This window comes from Artemia franciscana, chromosome 3, assembly GCF_032884065.1.
Source record: "Artemia franciscana chromosome 3, ASM3288406v1, whole genome shotgun sequence".
Lineage (NCBI taxonomy): Eukaryota > Metazoa > Arthropoda > Branchiopoda > Anostraca > Artemiidae > Artemia > Artemia franciscana.
In genome coordinates this window covers 25,030,294-25,049,585 of record NC_088865.1, presented here as the reverse complement: position 1 = coordinate 25,049,585, position 19,292 = coordinate 25,030,294, and the positions used below count along the sequence as shown (strand labels likewise).

The window sequence follows — 19,292 nt, the reverse complement described above, 5'->3', positions numbered from 1 at the left end:
TTAAGACACACTCCTTGAGTAAGTATTGGGTGAACCTCAATTACTATTGATTTCCATTTACTCCCAGCTGGTATTAATCTAAAAAAGTGAAGACACACTGAGAAAAACTTATGTCGGTGATGCAGGAGCAGCAAAACCAATTTCAGAAAGCTTACTAGTAGCGGGCTACCAATAATATATATAAAAAAAAACAGAGCTCAAGGTTTTCAAAAAAATTATCACACTTTTTTGGTACTCCAACGGATCACATTTTCTCTGGAAGTTAAGCTTGGTATCGAGTCTATGTATTTAGTATATATTCTTGCTTGTGTAATTGATTTATATATCAATTTTTAACAGAGGTTTCAAATTCCCTCTTCCGTTAAGTTTCTTACTTTATGGACTATGTAAAGTGATATATGATTGGTGAGCTAAAATTAATCCACCAATCAGAAACAAGTTTACATTATTACTAATGTAAGCACCAGTGCGACAGGTAATCCTTAAAGTTGACCTGAATCTATCAAAAACTTGAATGTCTATAGGCAATTCATTTTGAAAGGAGAAAATGTTCAACTGCTAACCCTGCGTCGAGGGGCACTGAAATATGGAAGTAGTCACAAATGAAGGCAAGTTTCCATAGTAAAAACTTTTTAAGAAATTCCACAAACTATAATTGAGATTGTGAATGTTGAAATACTGCTTTTAGAGGCATCGCAAAAAAATGCAGTCTTACAGTAGCACAAGAAAATTTTCATTAAATTTCTTTTTATTTCTCTTTGAAGCAACTCCCCTTTATTACAACAAAATCTGTTTTAATTTATTATAATCAATATTTAAAAACAGGTATCGAGTAATATTATGAGTAAAGGGTAGCATCATGAATATTTTGAAAAACATCGGTTTCGACATTAAATTTTCTTTCTTTCGATAATCTTGATACTCACCGATCACCATGTTTTTAATGCGTGTAAATTTTCACACTTAAATGTCCATCTGAACGCCTAATCCACTATTTTATCTCCAATAATAAATTTTCAATATCTTAGGACAAGCAAGAAACTCAAAGTAAAGCTCTTTGAATGTCTAAATTATATTATTTAGGTTCCTCACAATAAAGTTTTTCATTAAATAACCCGTTTGAAAACTCCGAAAAAAACGGAAAACTGACTCACAAAAGGTATTTAATACAACTGAGGCAACATTTCAAAAGGCTGCCTGACGATTCTGAGTAAATTTGAAAACAACACGGTTAGCACAATATTTTTTTTTACCACTTCCGCATTTTTTTTCTTTTAATCCCGTTTTACAAGTTTAATCTCGATCTACAAGGTTTTCCCGAGATGGTACAGATATATAATTGTTTTTATATTTTTTTTTATAACCTGAGAAGACTTTCCATTTACCTCACTACTTCACTTAGAATAGATTCTGAGTTCCACTGATGGGGCTAAGAGTGCAAAAACTTTCAGGTGGATCGGAAATTTTAGCCTTTCAATTAAAAACTTGAAGTCAGCGTATACCCGTTCAGTACTCTTGAGGTTTCCCTTCCATCCTCCCATGCCATTCCTAATATACTGAAGACCCTGCAGAAATGTTATTTTGATAACCTGGGTATTCATAGCCTCTTCCGATTTGTATCGCTACAAAACAAAGCACAGATTTTAATCCTAAAGTGGTTTATGGTACGACGACTTTAAGGCGGATTGGCGACGAAAAATTTTAGACCCTCTCTCCACTCTGACCCTTCCCTAAGCAGAAATTTGGGGTCAACATAACCCCCACCCACCCCTAAAAACAAACTCCGTATAAACTTCAACTCTATACCCAGAGCCGTCCCGACATATTATAGATATGCTATTTTGATAGCTTGACAACATATAGTGTCTTTTAATTTACCTAGCTACGTAACCGTGAATGGATTGTAAGTCCCATAGAAACTTGCAGTGCAAAAACATTAGATCACAACAACAACAAAATTAGCCCTACTTCTCCCCTAAACATAATTCTGTAAATCCTTTTACCCACATTTCTCCCCCCCCGCCCAGCATTATCTGCAAGTTTCAACTCCATCAACTAAGCTGTTGTCGAAACAGAGCATAATTATGTGCTATTGAGATAACCTGGAAACACATAGTATCTTTCGGTAAAGGTCTACCCCTCTCTTCAAGTCCAAATTTAAGGTTTACTTAGCCCCCATTACACTCCCTGAAGTTTGAACTTGATCTCCTAAGATACCACAGGCTTTTTCAAAAACAAAAAACAAGATTTGAATTAAATGGCGCCCCAACAGAAGCTCTGTCTGAGGAAAAGTGTAATCCTTGACCCACCCCTACTTACGCCACTATAGCTTATTATCACCAAAGTCATCAAAACGATGGTAGCATAGATCAAAAATATGGGACTTGTGCTTGGTGACGAGTCTACGCACTTCTTTCAACAGCTATGTTTTCTAATGTTGAAGAAATGCAGATAAATTATCTCTAAAAACATGGATTTTTTTTTTCGTCCGTCGAGCATCCAAAAAAGTGGAAACCTGTCTAGTGTAAATAAAAATATTTCAGGAACGTGAATATGTGAAAGGGAATAAGAAAGGGAGTAAGTGCCTTCTTACCTTCCCCCTCCTTTAAGCTTATTCATACTTCCCAGCTAGAACTCTGCCAAAAGTTGGTTTAAAGTTCAAAAAAAGGCCAGGGTTACCTTCTTGAGCTTACCTGAGCCGTCCAGGCCGAGTGGATTGGTGCGCTGTATTCAGGATCCTTTGTCTGAGAGGACACGGGTTCGAATCCCAGTGTACCCAATTGTTTAGTTTGGGACGGGGGTCAGTGGCGTGACTCTGTAAGCTTAGCTAGAGTCGACCCAGCTCTAAATGGGTACCTGGAGAAATCTGGGGAAGGTAAACAAGAAGGGTGTGCGAAAGCACAGGATGGTTAGCCCCCAGCCCCCATTGCACTTCCTGGCTGAAGGGCCAAGAAACAGAGATCAGCATCGCCGGTAAGGACTGTAGAGTCTAATGCCGTATCCTTTTTTACCTTCTTGCCTCAAAAGACCTTTGATTGGATATGAAAAACAAGCAAAAATATTTCTTTTACGAAAAAGTGCCGTCATTGCTTGTCTGCTGGTATTATGAAGCGCAACAACTTAGAACTAAGATACAAACAAAATGCAAGTTAAAACGAAAATACCAGTGAGTTGTCATCAGCCATATCTGCAAAAGAGGGAGATGGAGGGGTGTGTCTTATTTAGAATTTTTATCAACAACGAAACAGACTTATTGCATTCAATGAGGAACAATTCTCCTCAATCTTTGATGGAAAATTATCAATCACCATTGAAAATTATTCAACGTCAAAACTTAGTATGAGCATGAACAGTTGAGCTATAGCACCGTTTTCTGAAATGAGGGTCACGGCTCAGAACCAGATGGTAGAAATATTTCCCCAAACCACAAAAAGAACTGTAAAAACGTAACTAAGTTAAATCTTGTCCATCAAATTGCAGACTTTTATCGATTAGCAAAGAAGTTGATTATGATCATAAACAACGCCTTTTGAATAATGGTTCACGACGGTTTTTAAAAAGAAAAGTTTCAAAACGTCTGATTTAGCTAAAAGACGAAGCTTTGTTACTTTTGAATGAACAACCGCCATCTAAAAAATTGTTATTTTTCATTTAAGGATATATTCTGCGATTTTGAATGGTTAACGAGAGTAACTAATTTGTGGGACATTATTTGCTACGGTGCAATTAATGAAACAAATTAAAATTTAAAATTCCTTGGTTTATGTACCTTCAAATTATAGGAAAAAGTTGCTGCACCAATTAAAAAATGAAGTGTTGAAGCAACAACCTTCAAACAAAATAGGTTGGTTAGAGTTAAGACAGTATCCAGGGAGAGAGGCTACCAGGTTTGCCCTTCCCACCCCCTAAATTTTTGTTCAACTCGTGAAAACACAACAAAAATGAACACAAACGAATTTTTATGCGTTTCTTAAAAAATTGTATTCATAAACTCTCCCCCAGCCCCCCCCCCCCAAAAAAAAAAATCCAGGATACGTTCTTGTTTTAAGATTCTTTTCTATCAAAATTGAAAAAGAAGAAATTTTTGTATCTTGGTGCATAAGAAGTTGAAAACCAAATTGTAATTTCACACGATACGGACCTGAACAAAGTATTTGAAATTGTAGCACCGATTAGTTTTTGGCTGCGCTTTCAGCGGAAAAATAACACGACTTTTAGTATCTCTTGCCCCCACTTATACGTGTGAAGTTGTGTTCTCAGCCTTGGTACACTTGCATCAAAACACTTCGAATGTCGGACCTAATCAAACAGTTCGTGGTAACGAACTGTAGTAAGGAGCGACCCGGCTCAATAGTAACCAAAACTCTAAAAAATGAAATTTTGATACCAATAGCTACATCTAAAGAATCGCATTTTAATGCTGATTTTAAATATATAAGTTTCATCAAATTTAGTCTTACCCATCAAAAGTCACAAGCCTGAGAAAATTTGCCTTATTTTAGAAAATAGGGGAAAACACCACCTAAAAGTCATAGAATCTTAACGAAAATCACGCCATCAGATTCAGCGTATCAGAGAACCCTATTGTAGAAGTAAGCTCCTATCTACAAAAATGTGGAATTTTGTATTTTTTGCCAGAAGGGAGATCACGGATGCGTGTTTATTTGTTTGTTTGTTGTTTTTTTTCCCCAGGGATGATCGTATCGACCCAGTGGTCCTAGAATCTTGAGAGGGCTCATTCTAACGGAAATGAAAAGTTCTAGTGCCCTTTTTAAGTGACCAACAAAATTGGAGGGCACCTAGGCCCCCTCCCACGCTAATTGTTTTCCCAAAGTCAACGAATCAAAATTCTGAGATAGCCATTTTATTCAGCGTAGTCGAAAAACCTTATAACTATGTCTTTGGGGACGACTTACTCCCCCACAAACCCCGTGGGAGGGGCTATAAGTTACAAACTTTGACCAGTGCTTACATATAGTAATGCTTATTGGGAAGTGTACAGACGTTTTCAGGGGGATTTTTTGGTTGGGGGAGGGGTTGACAAGAGGGGGATATGTTGGGGGAACTTTCCATCGAGGAATTTATCACGGGGGAAGAAAATTTCCATGAAGGGAGCGCAGGATTTTCTAGCATTATTTAAAAAAAAAAACGATGAAAAAATAAATATGAAAAGTTTTTTCAACTGGAAGTAAGGAGCAGCATTAAAACTTAAAACGAACAGAAATTATTACGCATATGAGGGGCTCACCTTTTCCTAATACCTCGCTCTTTACGCTTAAGTATTTTTAGTGATTTCAACTATTTATTCTACGGCTTTTGTGATTCAGGGTTCATTCTTAATGAATTGTGACAAAATTTAATCTTTAGTGTAAAGAGCGAGGTACTGACGAGGGGGTGAACACCTCATATATGTAATAAAAACATGAGATTACAAAAGTTCGTTACGTAAGCTAATTTATAAGTTATGTCTATCTTTCACTAATAAAAACATTCGTAAAAAATTAAAAGTTCTAGTTGCCTTTTTAAGTAACCAAAAAATCGCAGGGCAACTAGGCTTCCTACACCGTTCCTTTTTTTCTCAAAATCATTCGATCAAAACTATGAGAAAGCCATTTGGCAAAAAAAAAAAACTTGCAAATTTCGTATTAATTATTCCTCTGCGGAGAGCCAAAATCAAAACATGCATTGATTCAAAAACGTTCAGAAATTAATAAAAAAAAAACAAGCTTTTTTAGCTGAAAGTAAGGAGCGACATTAAAACTTAAAACGAACAGAAATTACTCCGTATATGAAAGGGGCTACTTCCTCATCAACGCCTCGCTCTTTACGCTAAAGTTTATTACTGTTTTAAAAAGCAGAGTTGAGAGAAAGAGTCAAACTTTAGCGTAAAGAGCGGGGCGTCGATGAGGAAGCAGCCCCTTTCATATACGAAGTAATTTCTGTTCGTTTTAAGTTTTAATGTCGCTCCTTACTTTCAGCTGCAAAAACTTGTTTTTTTTTTATTTAATCTAATAATGAAACTAACATTAGTACCTCCAAATTTGAAACTACTACATGATGACAATGTTCTTTGCACTAGCTACAAACTAGCTACAAACGATTTTGATAGGCTAAGAGGAAGAAAACTCGAACCATTTACCATGCGGACGTACATACGTGAGACTTTGCATATCATTCCCATAAAATTGACAAATACAGGTATAATCCCAACAAGGTGGAGGGGTTAGATGTTTTCTTAAAAGCACAAAGGGTTAAAATCGGTAAAGCTGCATTTTACCACAATTTCTCCCAAGGAAGAAGTACAACCCAAAGAAGGAAGAGGAGTTAGAAGTTTTCTTATAAATGGAAAGGGTTAAAATCCCCGGAAGGTACATTTTAATGCTATTTTTCAATCGATTTATCGGTGCAGTTCTCGTTCCTATTAGCGAAATAAACTTTCGATTTTGATAGGCTAAGAGGAAGAAAACTCGAACCATTTACCATGCGGACGCACAGCACAGTTAGTACCAATAAATGGAATAAACCTGTAAGTATATGCATGTGTATTCTACTAAGATAGAGCAAAAAACAAGTAAAAAAAAAAACCTTAAAAGGATTTTCGAAAGGGTTGCACTCTGAAATTTATCTCGAAGGAGGGGATAAAGGCTATCAAACCTCGAACGCAGGGGAAATTTATGATCCAGTCTAAGAATCTGGATACCTCAGGGGTGAGATCAACCACCCCCCAGCGTTCGTTCCCTTTTTTGCCCAAACTACACTATCAGGTCTTCAGTGAAGGAGTGTTCTATCCTATCCTCCCAGCTGTGTGCATGATGTATTCATAAAATAGATGGACGCAACAACTGTGTTCAGACCTTTTATTCCGCTCCTAATTGATGCTTTAAGCTTGAGAAGATCATTTCTTCCAGGTGTGTGATTTATAACCTCAAAAAATGAATTAAAAAACAAGCTAACAGATGTCGCGTAGGTAATATCAAAGCATGCAATAAGAAACAATACTCGAGTGTTAGCACCCTTGCGTAAGTCTTATAGGAGGCGCAATAATCATACATAAAATACGACTGATAATAATTAAATATGCACAGATACACACAAGTCCTTTGCTATGCCAGTCTTTAAACGTGGGAAATGGCCATGGGGTAGGATAGCTAAAATTTGAGCAATCAAAAATAGCTGATTAACATTACTATGATAATTATAGCGTGGATTTCACCGCTACGGCGCTAAGACCAAACGAAACTTGCTGTTTCACGTGTTAATGAATACTGTCAAACCAGAATACTGGCAGGTAAGCGATCTTTTGCGGCAATGAAAAAAAAATAGAATTGGAGGGAAATGGTTACCAGGGGGGTGTTCAAAGATATTATAAGAAGAATTAGGCATACGTTTTCTGACTCTCTTTTAAATCAAAAGGATCTTAATTCCTTATTCTATGGAGAAGGGTTCTAGAAAAGTTGGCAGAGAAGCATTATACGATTCTAGCAGAGGAAATTGATACAGAGACGAAATTTTAGCTTCGAATTAATCTTGAGAAAGATCTAGAACAAGGTACTCCAAAAATCATGAGACAACAGAAAACATAAACAATATTGTAATCCAACCAGAGCTCTGTATTTGTTCACTAAATCAACAAGATCAAAACTTGCTCGAATTTGTTCACTTTTACTGTTTAAAAAGTAGAGTTAAGAGAAAGAGTTAAACTTTAGCGTAAAGAGCGGGGCTTTGAGGAGGAAAAGCCCCTTTCATATACGGAGTAATTTCTGTTCGTTTTAAGTTTTAATGTCACTCCTTACTTTCAGTTAAAACACTTGTTCTTTTTTATTTTCGTCCTTAAAGTTTAACCTTTCTCATCCATGCAGCAGAATTTGTCAGATTTTAAACATTCAACACGGGAAGCTGTTAGCTACAAAAGAAAGCTGGATTTAGTACTTAATTAAATAAAAAAAACAAGTTTTTTCAACTGAAAGTAAGGAGTGACATCAAAACTTAAAACGCACAGAAATTACTTCGTATATGAAAGAGGCTGCTTCCTCATCAACGCCCCGCTCTTTACGCTAAAGTTTGACTCTTTCTCTCAATTCTTCTTTCTAAAACAGTAAAAAACTTTAGCGTAAAGAGCGGGGCGTTGATGAGGAAGCAGCCTCTTTCATATACGAAGTAATTTCTGTGCGTTTTAAGTTTTGATGTCACTCCTTACTTTCAGTTGAAAAAACTTGTTTTTTTTATTTAATTTCTGAACGTTTTTGAATCAATGCATGTTTTGATTTTGGCTCTCCGCAGAGGAATGATCAAAACGAAATTTGCATATTTTTTTTTTTGGCTCAATGGCTTTCTCATAATTTTGATCGAATGATTTTGAGAAAAAAAGAGCGGGGGACGAAGCCTAGTTGCCCCCCGATTTTTTGGTTAATTAAAAAGGCAACTAGAACTTTTAATTTTTTACGAATCTTTTTATTGGTAAAAGATTTACGTAACTTATAAATTAGCTTACGTAAAGAACTTTTGTATTCTCATGTTTTTATTACATATATGAGGGGATTCGCCCCATCGTCAGTACCTCGCTCTTTACACGAAAGCTTAAATTTTATCCCAATTCATTAAGAATGACCCCCTGAATCACAAAAGCCGTAGAATAAGTAGTTGAAATTACCGAAAATACTTTAGCGTAAAGAGCGAGGTATTAGAAGGAGGTGAGCCCCTCATATGGGTAATAATTTCTGTTTGTTTTAAGTTTTATTGCTGTTCCTTACTTCCAGCTGAAAAAGCTTTTTCACTTTTATTTTTTAATTGTTTTTTTTTTAATAATGCTAGTAAATCCTGCTCTCCCTTCATGGAAATTTTCTTCTCCCATTACAAATTCTCGAAGGAAAGTTCCCCCAGCATATCCCCCTCTTCTCAACCCCTCCCCCAAACCAAAAAAATCCTCCTGAAAACGCCTGTATACTTCCCAATAACCATTACTATATGTAAGCACAGGTCAAAGTTTGTAACTTGTTGCCCCTCCCACGGGGACTGTGGGGGAGTAAGTCGTCCCCAAAGACATAGTTATAAGGTTTTTTGACTACGCTGAATAAAATGGCTATCTCAGAATTTTGATCCGTTGACTTTGGGAAAATAATTAGCGTAGGAGGGGGCCTAGGTGCCCTCCGATTTTTTTGGTCACTTAAAAAGGGCACTAGAACTTTTCATTTCCGTTAGAATGAGCCCTCTTGCAACATTCTAGGACAACTGGGTCGATACGATCACCCCTGGGAAAAAAAAAACAAAAAAAACAAAAAAACAAAAAAACAAATAAACACGCATCCGTGATCTGCCTTCTGGCAAAAAATGCAAAATTCCACATTTTTGTAGATAGGAGCTCGAAACTTCTACAGTAGGGTTCTCTGATACGCTGAATCTGATGGTGTGATTTTCGTTAAGATTCTATGACTTTTAGGGGGCGTTTCCCCCTATTTTCTAAAATAACGCAAATTTTCTCAGGCTCGTAACTTTTGATGGGTAAGACTAAACTTGATGAAACTTATATATTTAAAACCAGCATTAAAATGCGATTCTTTTGATGTAGCTATTGGTATCAAAATTCCATTTTTTAGAGTTTTGGTTACTATTGAGCCGGGTCGCTCCTTACTACAGTTCGTTACCACGAACTGTTTGAAAATACCCAAGTAAGCTCTTTTCCCTCATTATGATTATCGCCTATAGATGAGGAAGGATATCGGATATCATTCAACGGTTTTAGAATTTAAAGAGATATCTTTTTTTGTGTCTGGCAATGAAATACGAGAATCGTAAACGGGAACCTTCAGATTTTGACAGCCTTTTAAGCAGCCTGGAAGTTAGATTTGACTGGCATTGCAGTTAGTAGACATCACAAATCCAACGATTAGCAAATCACACAATGGCCTCACAACAGAACTTGAGGCCATAACAATTTCAATGATCTAAATAATGGGAAAATTGCAACATTATAGAACGCTGCCATTCTGTAGGTAAAAGAATCAAGTTATAACCGATACGGTATTTGGTCATAAAATAACCCATAACATAATCTGGTACCCACACGGCGGTAAGAAGCCCAACTTTATTGATTATGTTATTGCAAATCAAAGACTGCAGTATCGATGCAAAGACACTAAGGCACATAATAATGATGCTACTGATGATGAAAGTCATATCACCATGTGTCTAAAATTAATCTAAAACGGAAACTTAGGAAGGGTAATTACCTTCCGGGAAGTCACGACGTTGGTAGACTCTAGGATGTGAACTTGATAGGAGCTTTCCAGGAACAGTTGTATATGAAACTGAAGTGTTTTAAATATGACAATGTAAAAGATCGGTGGATGAAATAATTTTCGAAAAATAGTTTGTGAAGTGGAAGAAGGTGCCTTGGGGAGGAAAGTTAGTAATGCAGCTAGGAATATTACCAAAGACACTTAAACCTGGTAGAAAAGAGGAGGGCTTTTTTAACAGACGTTAAGAAGACATTAAAGTATTAACTAAGGAGATGAGAAATTGAGGCCATGGGTCAAATTGCCAAGGATATGACAGATGCGGCGAGAAGGGATAATAGAAAAATATTGTTTTGGCATGTTAACAAATTGAAAAGAAAGAATCAGTCTCGACTTGTTCCAGTTAAAAATTGAAACGGAGATAAAATTAGTAATAAGAAAAATTTAAAAAAGAGAGATGGGCAGAATATTTTGAAACTGTTTTAGATCGTGATGAAGTTGAAGAATATGACAAAGAAAAGAATGAAAATTCTTTGATAATTCGGAAGCGAATGAAGATTTATTTTGTAGAGAGGAGGTAAACACAATGCTAAAAGGATTCAAAATAATAAGGTGTAAGGTGCTGATAGTCAAGTCAATGAGTTTTTAAAATATGGTGGTTGCGAAGTTAGGGATAAATAACTGAGAATTATGGATATGACTCTTGAAAAATGGTAAGTACCTGGCGATTTTGGAAAAACCTTAATTAAACCATTTTTGAAGAAAGATGATAAGAGTGTAATAATTACTGAGGCAGTAGCCTGGTTCCTGTACGAAGTAAATTACTTAGCATGGCGATACTTATAAAAATAACAAATGCTGTAAATAAGGTCTTAAGAAAAGAACAGTAATTACATTACCACACTTAACTTTTTGGTCTGACAGAACTGGTTTCTTTTTGTACTTTCTTTCAGCTTAGCGTGAGGGTGTAGGCTATATACATTACATTGCAGATATAATTTAACTAAAATTTTAGTTAGTATTTTGGTTAGGTTAGAAACCATTTAATATAATACGTTCTGGGGGGGAGGCTTATTTCCATGATTCTCTGTTGTAGTTTCCATAATTTTGTTACTAAAGCATTTTATTTTCATCGTAATTATGTATATTTCGCAAGGATTAACCCAATTTCACTCCTTGAGTGTGGATGGTAGAAGAGATAAGTAGCGAAAGAACTTCATGCTTATCGGAAGGGCAGAGGATGTGTCGACCAAATTATCACCCTTAGGTAAATAACTGAGAAGAGGCCGATAGAAGAACTTTAGAGAAAGTTTTGTCCTTATGCAGTGTATCAAATAAGTACATCAAAATTATTTGGGCTATGTATGAGAACAATATTTCTCCAATTAAGGTAGTAAGTGAGGTTGGTAAGTACTTTGGTGTTGAATTAGGAGTTAAGTAAGGTTATATCCGGTCCTCGTTTACAACGATTATTGTAATGTACTTAGTCCTGAACACGGCAAATGCTATAGGAAAAGTACATCAAAATAATTTGGGCTATGCATGAGATCAATATTGCTCCAATTAAAGTAGTAAGTGAGGTTGGTAAGTACTTTGGTGCTGAATTCAGAGTTAAGTAGGGTTGTATCCTGTCCTTGTTTATAAAGATTTTTGTGATGGACTGGACTTCGTCCTGAACACGGTAAATGCTATGGGAGAGCATGGAATCAAACGGGAAAGGCAAAACTCTCCTAGACTTAGATGTAGATGATTTGTGTGTCCTAGATAAAAACGTTAGATATATAAATGAATTTTGGAGGTTTTAAGAGTTCAGTATAAAAGAAAAGGCTAGCAAATTAATGTTAAGAAGACTAACCCGCTTAGACTAGGAATAAATGAAGCAAAGAGATGATGTTGAGTAACGAGGAGATCGATCAAGTGATTAGTTTCGCCTATCTGGGTAGTATTTTTAGCAAAGATGGTGAATGCAGTGAAGATGTAAAAAGTAGAATAAATAAGGCCCAGAGTCTTTTCTCACATTAAAAAAAATTGGAAGAATAGGAAGACAAAGTTGAGAACTAATATTAGAATATTGGAAGCTATGGTAATGACGGTGGTAGGGTTCTGAAATGTGGGCGCTTCGAAAGGTAGAGAAGGATTTACTAAATGTTTTCCAGAAGAATTCTTTAGATACTCGTTAAACAAAGTCCCAGTTCTAGGTACCGTTTGACTGACCGTATGTCAAAAAACAAGCTCAACGAATAGATGTGGTTCCCGCTTTCTAGAGCTATAATGATAGAAAACCCGGGATGTCCAGGATACGTTTTAAGGACGAAGAATGACAGACTGTCAAAAGATTTTTTGGTCTTTTATTTGGGGTCAAACAAAAACAATTTCATCCCCGAATGGGATGGAGCGAATTTATATGGAAGGATTAAAAGGAAACTGGACCTTCTTGGGAAGATTGAAAGAATGTAGCTTTGAACAAGTTGAGCTAGAGGGGCAGCGTGCTCAACTGTATTGGCCTCAGCCGGCTTGGTGCTACAGTGAGTTGTTTGTAGCAGTAGTATTGACACACTGAACATGTTTTCACTTCCCCCCTCCAAATTTTCACAACTAGGTTCTTTGTTCATTCGTTTCTTTTTTTTAACATCATTTTATCCTGACTTGTATGCAATTTTGCTCAATATCATATACGTGTAAACTAACTTTGTAGTAGTAACACCGTGTCCGTATTCACGTTTGCGTTAGGTCATATTTTGTCGTAAAATCCATCATGGAGGGTCCTTAGACATTAGGGTCTCTGCTTAAAAAGGTGCATTTTTGAGGCAAAACGACGTATATTTTAGGGTTAATTATTTTTAATAACTGATTAAATTCGACTATTTTAGGGAAAGGGGAATTCAAATATAAACGTCTACAGAGATTGCTGCTCAAGTTAAGCAAGGTTAGATCCCCTCGGCATGCTAGTGCTTACGGGGCTAAGAGCCGAGAAATTCCCTACGGTGGTCCAACATTACAGAAAAGTCGTGATAAGGCAACATCAGAAATTTTCCCTTTTTAACACACCGTTTAACTTGTTCGGAAGAAGGGGGTATAGCCCTTATGGCGCTCCTCCCAGATGGCTTTCAAAGTCTCACAACTCGCTGAACCCTAGGCCTTTGGGTCTATCCTTTGCATAATACTTAATTATCATCGAAACTTTATAATGGATCTTTTGTTATACAGGTTATCACTTCAAACTATTATGCTACATTAAACTAAATATCCGTACAAACATCTTATATTGTCAAAAGTTATGACTACTATAAATTAAATAGATTTCAAATCCACATTTCGGCGTCATTAAAATTATTACATATTTATGAACATTAAAACTTAAAGGTCAAAGCAAACATAAATAAAGCTAGATACTTAGAAATTGGTCAGAAAAAACACGAATATTATCGAGAAAGACAGTTAAGAAAGACTTTCTGATCAATTTAACGACTGTTTTCAATAGCACAATAAAAAAAAACGGGAGCTTAACATCTGCTTTTTAAACCATTAATTTCTATTTATTTAGATGGCCTTATATGAAACAAGTGAACGATAAAGAGGGAATTTCAGAGAAAGGGCCAATAACAAGGGCGAGTATTTCGGTAACAGCACCTTAAAAAGTCTATGTACGTGTTTTGGAAAACTAAGATTATATTCCAAAAATATACCCACTGTATCAAACGGTTTAATCTGTTTTCAAATCTTATTTAATCATTGGGGAATTTGAATTTTCACTTTTTGAAAAGTGGTTCCCATTTTACATATTTTTGAAAAAAAAATCTGAGGCAAGTAGAAAAGTATTCAATTATCGTTTGTTCAAGAATTCCGTTGAAACTTTTTTTTCTATAATTTTTTTTGATAGCATTATATACATTGGTTCTTAATTCTATTTATATATATATATATATATATATATATATATATATATATATCTATATATATAAAAATAAGTTGTCTGTCTGTGGATGTGTCAGGTGACGTCACCTGAAAAAACTGGATCAGGTGACGTCAAAACTGAAAAAACTAAAAAAGGCAAAAACTACAAAAAAAACTAAAAACTAATAAAAAAAATAAAAAAGCTAAAAAACTAAAAAAACTAAAAAAAGGCAAAAACTACAAAAAAAAACTAAAAACTAATAAAAAAGCTAAAAAACTAAAAAAACTAAAAAAAGGCAAAAACTACAAAAAAAACTAAAAACTAATAAAAAAAATAAAAAAGCTAAAAAACTAAAAAAACTAAAAAAACTAAAAAAAAGGAAAAAACTGAAAAATAAGCTAAAATAAAGGTAAAAACCAATAAAAAACTAAAAAAAAAACTGAAAAAACTAAAAAAAGGCAAAAACTACAAAAAAAACTAAAAACTAATAAAAAAAGTAAAAAGCTAAAAAACTAAAAAAACTAAAAAAAACTAAAAAAAGGTAAAAAACTAAAAAAAATAAAAAATAAAAAAAAAATAAAAAAAAGGAAAAAACTGAAAAATAAGCTAAAATAAAGGTAAAAACCAATAAAAAACTAAAAAGAAAAAAAGGAAAAAACTAAAAAAAATTTTCATCTAAAAAACTAAAAAAAACTAAAAAAGGTAAAAACTAAAAGAACTAAAAAAGAAAAAAATAAATGACGAAACTCAAAGAGAAAGCGACCAGGACAAAAGGAATGTTCGATTAGCAATCAACAAAGCACCGGGACACAGGGAGTATAAATGACGACCAGGGCATAAGTAAAAAAAAAAAACTATCTATATATATAAAAATAAGTTGTCTGTGGATCTGTGGATCGTGGATCAGGTGACGTCACCTGAAAAAACTGGATCAGGTGACGTCAAAACTGAAAAAACTAAAAAAAGGCAAAAACTACAAAAAAAACTAAAAACTAATAAAAAAAAATACACCGGGATACAAATGACGACCGGGACACAGGGAATATAAATGACGACCGGGACACAGGGACACAACTACAACGGGGACACCGGGGGAAACAGGGGGATATAAATGACGACCGGGACAAAAAAACTAAAAAGAAAAAAAAACTAAAAACTAATAAAAAAACTAAAAAATCTAAAAATCTAAATAAGCTAAAAAAGAAAAAAAAGGAAAAAAATAAAGGAGAAAAACAAAACTAAAAAACGAATGTATATACAGACCGGGACACCGGGATACAAATGACGACCGGGACACAGGGAATATAAATGACGACCGGGACACAGGGACACAACTACAACGGGGACACCGGGGGAAACAGGGGGATGTAAATGACGACCGGGACACCGGGACAGGGAATGGTCGATTAGCAATCACCATCAACAAAGCTCAAGGGCAATCATTAGAATCATGAGGTATAGATCTGAATACAGATTGTTTTCCCATGGACCATTATATGTTGCATGTTCAAGAGTCGGTAAACCTGACAATCTATTTATATGCAAAGACAATGGGACAGCAAAGAATGTTGTATATTCGCAAGTTTTACGTAGTTAAAACCATATATATATATATATATATATATATATATATATATATATATATATATATATATATATATATATATATATATATATATATATATATATATATATATCTATATTCACAGGTGGGACATAGGGACACAACTACAATGGCGCGTAACTATTATGGCGCGTAACGACTTACGCGCGCGGGGGGGCTTGGGGGGGGGCGCGAAGCGCCCCCACCAACTAGGTGTTGGGGTGGCGCGAAGCGCCACCCCAACAGCTAGTATATATATATATATATATATATATATATATATATATATATATATATATATATATATATGGGAGTTTTGAATACTTTGGGATGGAGGGAGAGCGTATGTGGCTGTTTTGGTCTCAGACAGCTTCACGCTGCCGTGAGTTGTTAGTAGTAGCATACAAATCTGGAGATTTTCTTTAAATTATCCATAATAAGTTATTATAACTAAAAATTTGAATAACTTTACCAAAGGAAAAGAGATGAACTTAAGAAATTTACATTATCAAATTTGAGGACTTTGAAGCAGGTTTTTTTTTAAGCCACAATCAACACAAATCTGAAATTCCTATTTTCATCAGGATGGTCACGAACAATTTTTCATGAGGGATTGCATCGAACCACTGGTAAAAGAAAATATCGGAAGAAGACTCATTCGTACTAAAAATCCAAAAGGTCAAGCCATTTTAAAGCAGTATATGAGATAACACCACAGTAAACTGTCGATTTCAACCAGTTTGTGCTACAAAACAATAATTTGGCTGAGTAGATTCATTGTAGGGTTCACTAATTTATAGGCTATATGGAATTGTGTAGTCCCTCGAATGTCGGTGTTACGTGGTGACAGATCCCATGTTAATAGGCGAGGTAACTATAGCTTAGAGATAGCCTTAGACTATATAAAAAAGTTTACTGATTTTAAGGGTTCCTCATTATCTCTTTACTTACTTCTCATTAATATTGAATGAAGAATCTAATCGTAGATATTCTTTTTTCTACCTATCTGACTTTTCCCTACACTATACTTTTCATGTCTACCCCATCTTCTCGGTAAACTTTCCGATTAACTTACAATCAATGTACCTAAGAAACAGACATAGGCCTATATTTAAAATCATAATTTCATCCTGAACCCAAATTTGACATTCATTAGCGTCGAAAACGAACTTTAACCACAGTGCAAATATATAGCCTACCTTGAAACACTAGGTTGTAAATTCATTTTCCTAACCTAAACCCTTTCCGAGATAGCAAGAAGTCAATTAACTAGAATTTTACCGATAATTAGCTTAGTTTCAGTGACATAAACTAATATGCAGGTATATTTTTATTAAATATTTAATATATAGAGTTGGTTAGGTATTTAATATAATGCGTTCTGGGCCGAGATAGCAAGAAGTCACTAAAGTAGAATTTTACCTTTTCATCTTAATTTGGTATATTTCACTAGGATTAACCTAAATTTACTTCTTTGATTTGGTCTTTTAGTTCTAATATGTTTCCTCCTGAACAGTCACTATTCTTGGGTATACCCTATTCTTAACCTTTACCAAACCTAGAACTATATCCCAGGAATTGAGGTGGGGCAGAGAATTCAGTCATACTTGAAACAAATCTGATTTGCACCTTTATTCAACAGCCTAAACTTGGTGCTAGCTCACAATAAAAAGAGGTTATTTTTAAAATTTCAAACATAGCATTTCATTCATGAGGCAAAGTGAAGGCATAAATACCTTTAATCCTGTATTTTCATCAATATATCCTCCTAGCGCTTGTAATCCGGCTATCCTTTTGAGGCAGATATCTCTAACCGCTTTGAACACTCTTCTCTTAACAAAATTCCGATTTAAACTGATAAGAATTTCTCACACACAGATAGAAACACACACGTTTACGTTGTTCACCGCACAGAAAGATTCTTGCATCCAATAATTGCGGCGCGCGGAGCTGAGATTCTTTAGCTCGCTTTAGGGTTGAATTTTTTGATTAGCTCAGGTTGATCTATATTCAAAAATTAGGCTGTTTCATTCCAAAGAACAAAAAATCAGGAACATATACAACTTTAAATATCAAAAAATATTTATCGGAATAATAAAATTTATTTGATAATGGGGAATGAGGTCAAGATTATATACTAGAGTACCATAGGCACCTACCCAATAATCCAGACATATGTGGATATTTCATAATATTTGGACTGGAATTCGTTATCGTGACTATAATGGCGATATAAAGAAGTTGGTACTTTTATCTTATAGCCACCACACTCAAGTTCTGTCGAGAAGTGAAGTTTGGTTAATGCTAATGAAATAAAACAAACTATGATGAAAATAAAATACTTTATCAACAAAATTATGAAAACTACAACAAAGAATTATGGAAGGGGGGCTATCAAGACTGCATTATATTAATACGTAACCTAAACTAACTTAACATAACCAAAATACCAACTAAATATTCAATGAAAATATAGCTACAATGCAGTTTTCCATCAAGCCTCAGCTATTATTGTCTAGTATAAAGACCATGAAAACCGGTCATTGTCTCATGTTCGCGATACAAGGTCTTGACTAAGGTGGCTATTGGCCAGAAATACCAAGAAATTTCTTTTGATTGAGCCCCCCTCTCCTTCTAAACGAGATAGATCCCATGCAAAATAGAATATTCAATGCAACACAGCATCTTAGAAAAGTCTCAGTGCAATCTCCTATCGTTCATGTACCATTTATCTTGGTAAATAAGAAAAAAGTTATTCGGGTGGAAAGCTGCATTTCAGGGGGTGGTAAATATTTTTTAGAAAACACAGGAAGATTAGGTGTGAAATTTAAATAACTCTTTGAAAGTCATAAAAGTCTATACATTTTGGTAGGGGAACAGATGCAGGAGGCCAGGAGCAAAAATAAGCTGAATTTCAGGGTGCTTACCTGGTCCACTCGGCATTACCAATACTGTATAACAGAAATCTCAAAACAAAATATAAAACAGCGTCATTCAGCCAGGGGGCTAATACCCCACCTATGCTTTTTCCTCTGATGGGTGACCGTGGGGGGGGGGGGGCTAGAAGTCGTCCCACCCCGCCTGCGCAACTAATTTCAAAAGTTATAGAAGTAGTCCAGCAAGATTTTCCTTCAGGAAAGTGTCATAGGGTTATATATATATATATATATATATATATATATATATATATATATATATATATATATATATATATATATATATATATATATATATATATATATATATATATATATATATTATATATATATTGAAGAGTCCAAAGAGCTAAATTCAAAAGAAAAGTCCGTACACGCTCCTCCCACTTCCAGCCTCAATTAAATTCAAGGGTTATAATAAAAAGGTTTAAATAAAAAGATACATTGAATATTGTTGATTTCAACAATATTTAATGTGTCTTTTTTTTATTTTCATTTAAAATAAGTTAACGAAGTTACGAAGCGCTTGTTTCATATAGGACATTTGTATTTTTTGTGGCCCTTATCCATAGGACTAAACTTATTATGTCTACTAAAGGCAAAACTTACTATGTCACTCGCGAAGG

At 34.9% G+C, this 19,292-nt stretch overlaps 2 protein-coding genes across 2 annotated transcripts in view; one reads left to right on the top strand and one right to left on the bottom strand.

Moving 5' to 3' along the window:
* The window catches only part of LOC136025071 (fibroblast growth factor receptor 3-like), a gene marked incomplete in the record, with an annotated part of 144,394 nt that extends 126,762 nt beyond the window's left edge, over positions 1 to 17,632 (bottom strand). Inside the window, 1 exon segment of the mRNA XM_065700770.1 lies at positions 17,467 to 17,632.
* The window catches only part of LOC136025506 (DNA repair and recombination protein RAD54B-like), a 33,363-nt gene continuing 26,692 nt past the window's right edge, over positions 12,622 to 19,292 (top strand). The window contains exon 1 of the mRNA XM_065701536.1: positions 12,622 to 12,757. Coding sequence (XP_065557608.1) covers positions 12,622 to 12,757 — 136 coding nt within the window. The remainder of the gene's footprint in view (positions 12,758 to 19,292) is intronic.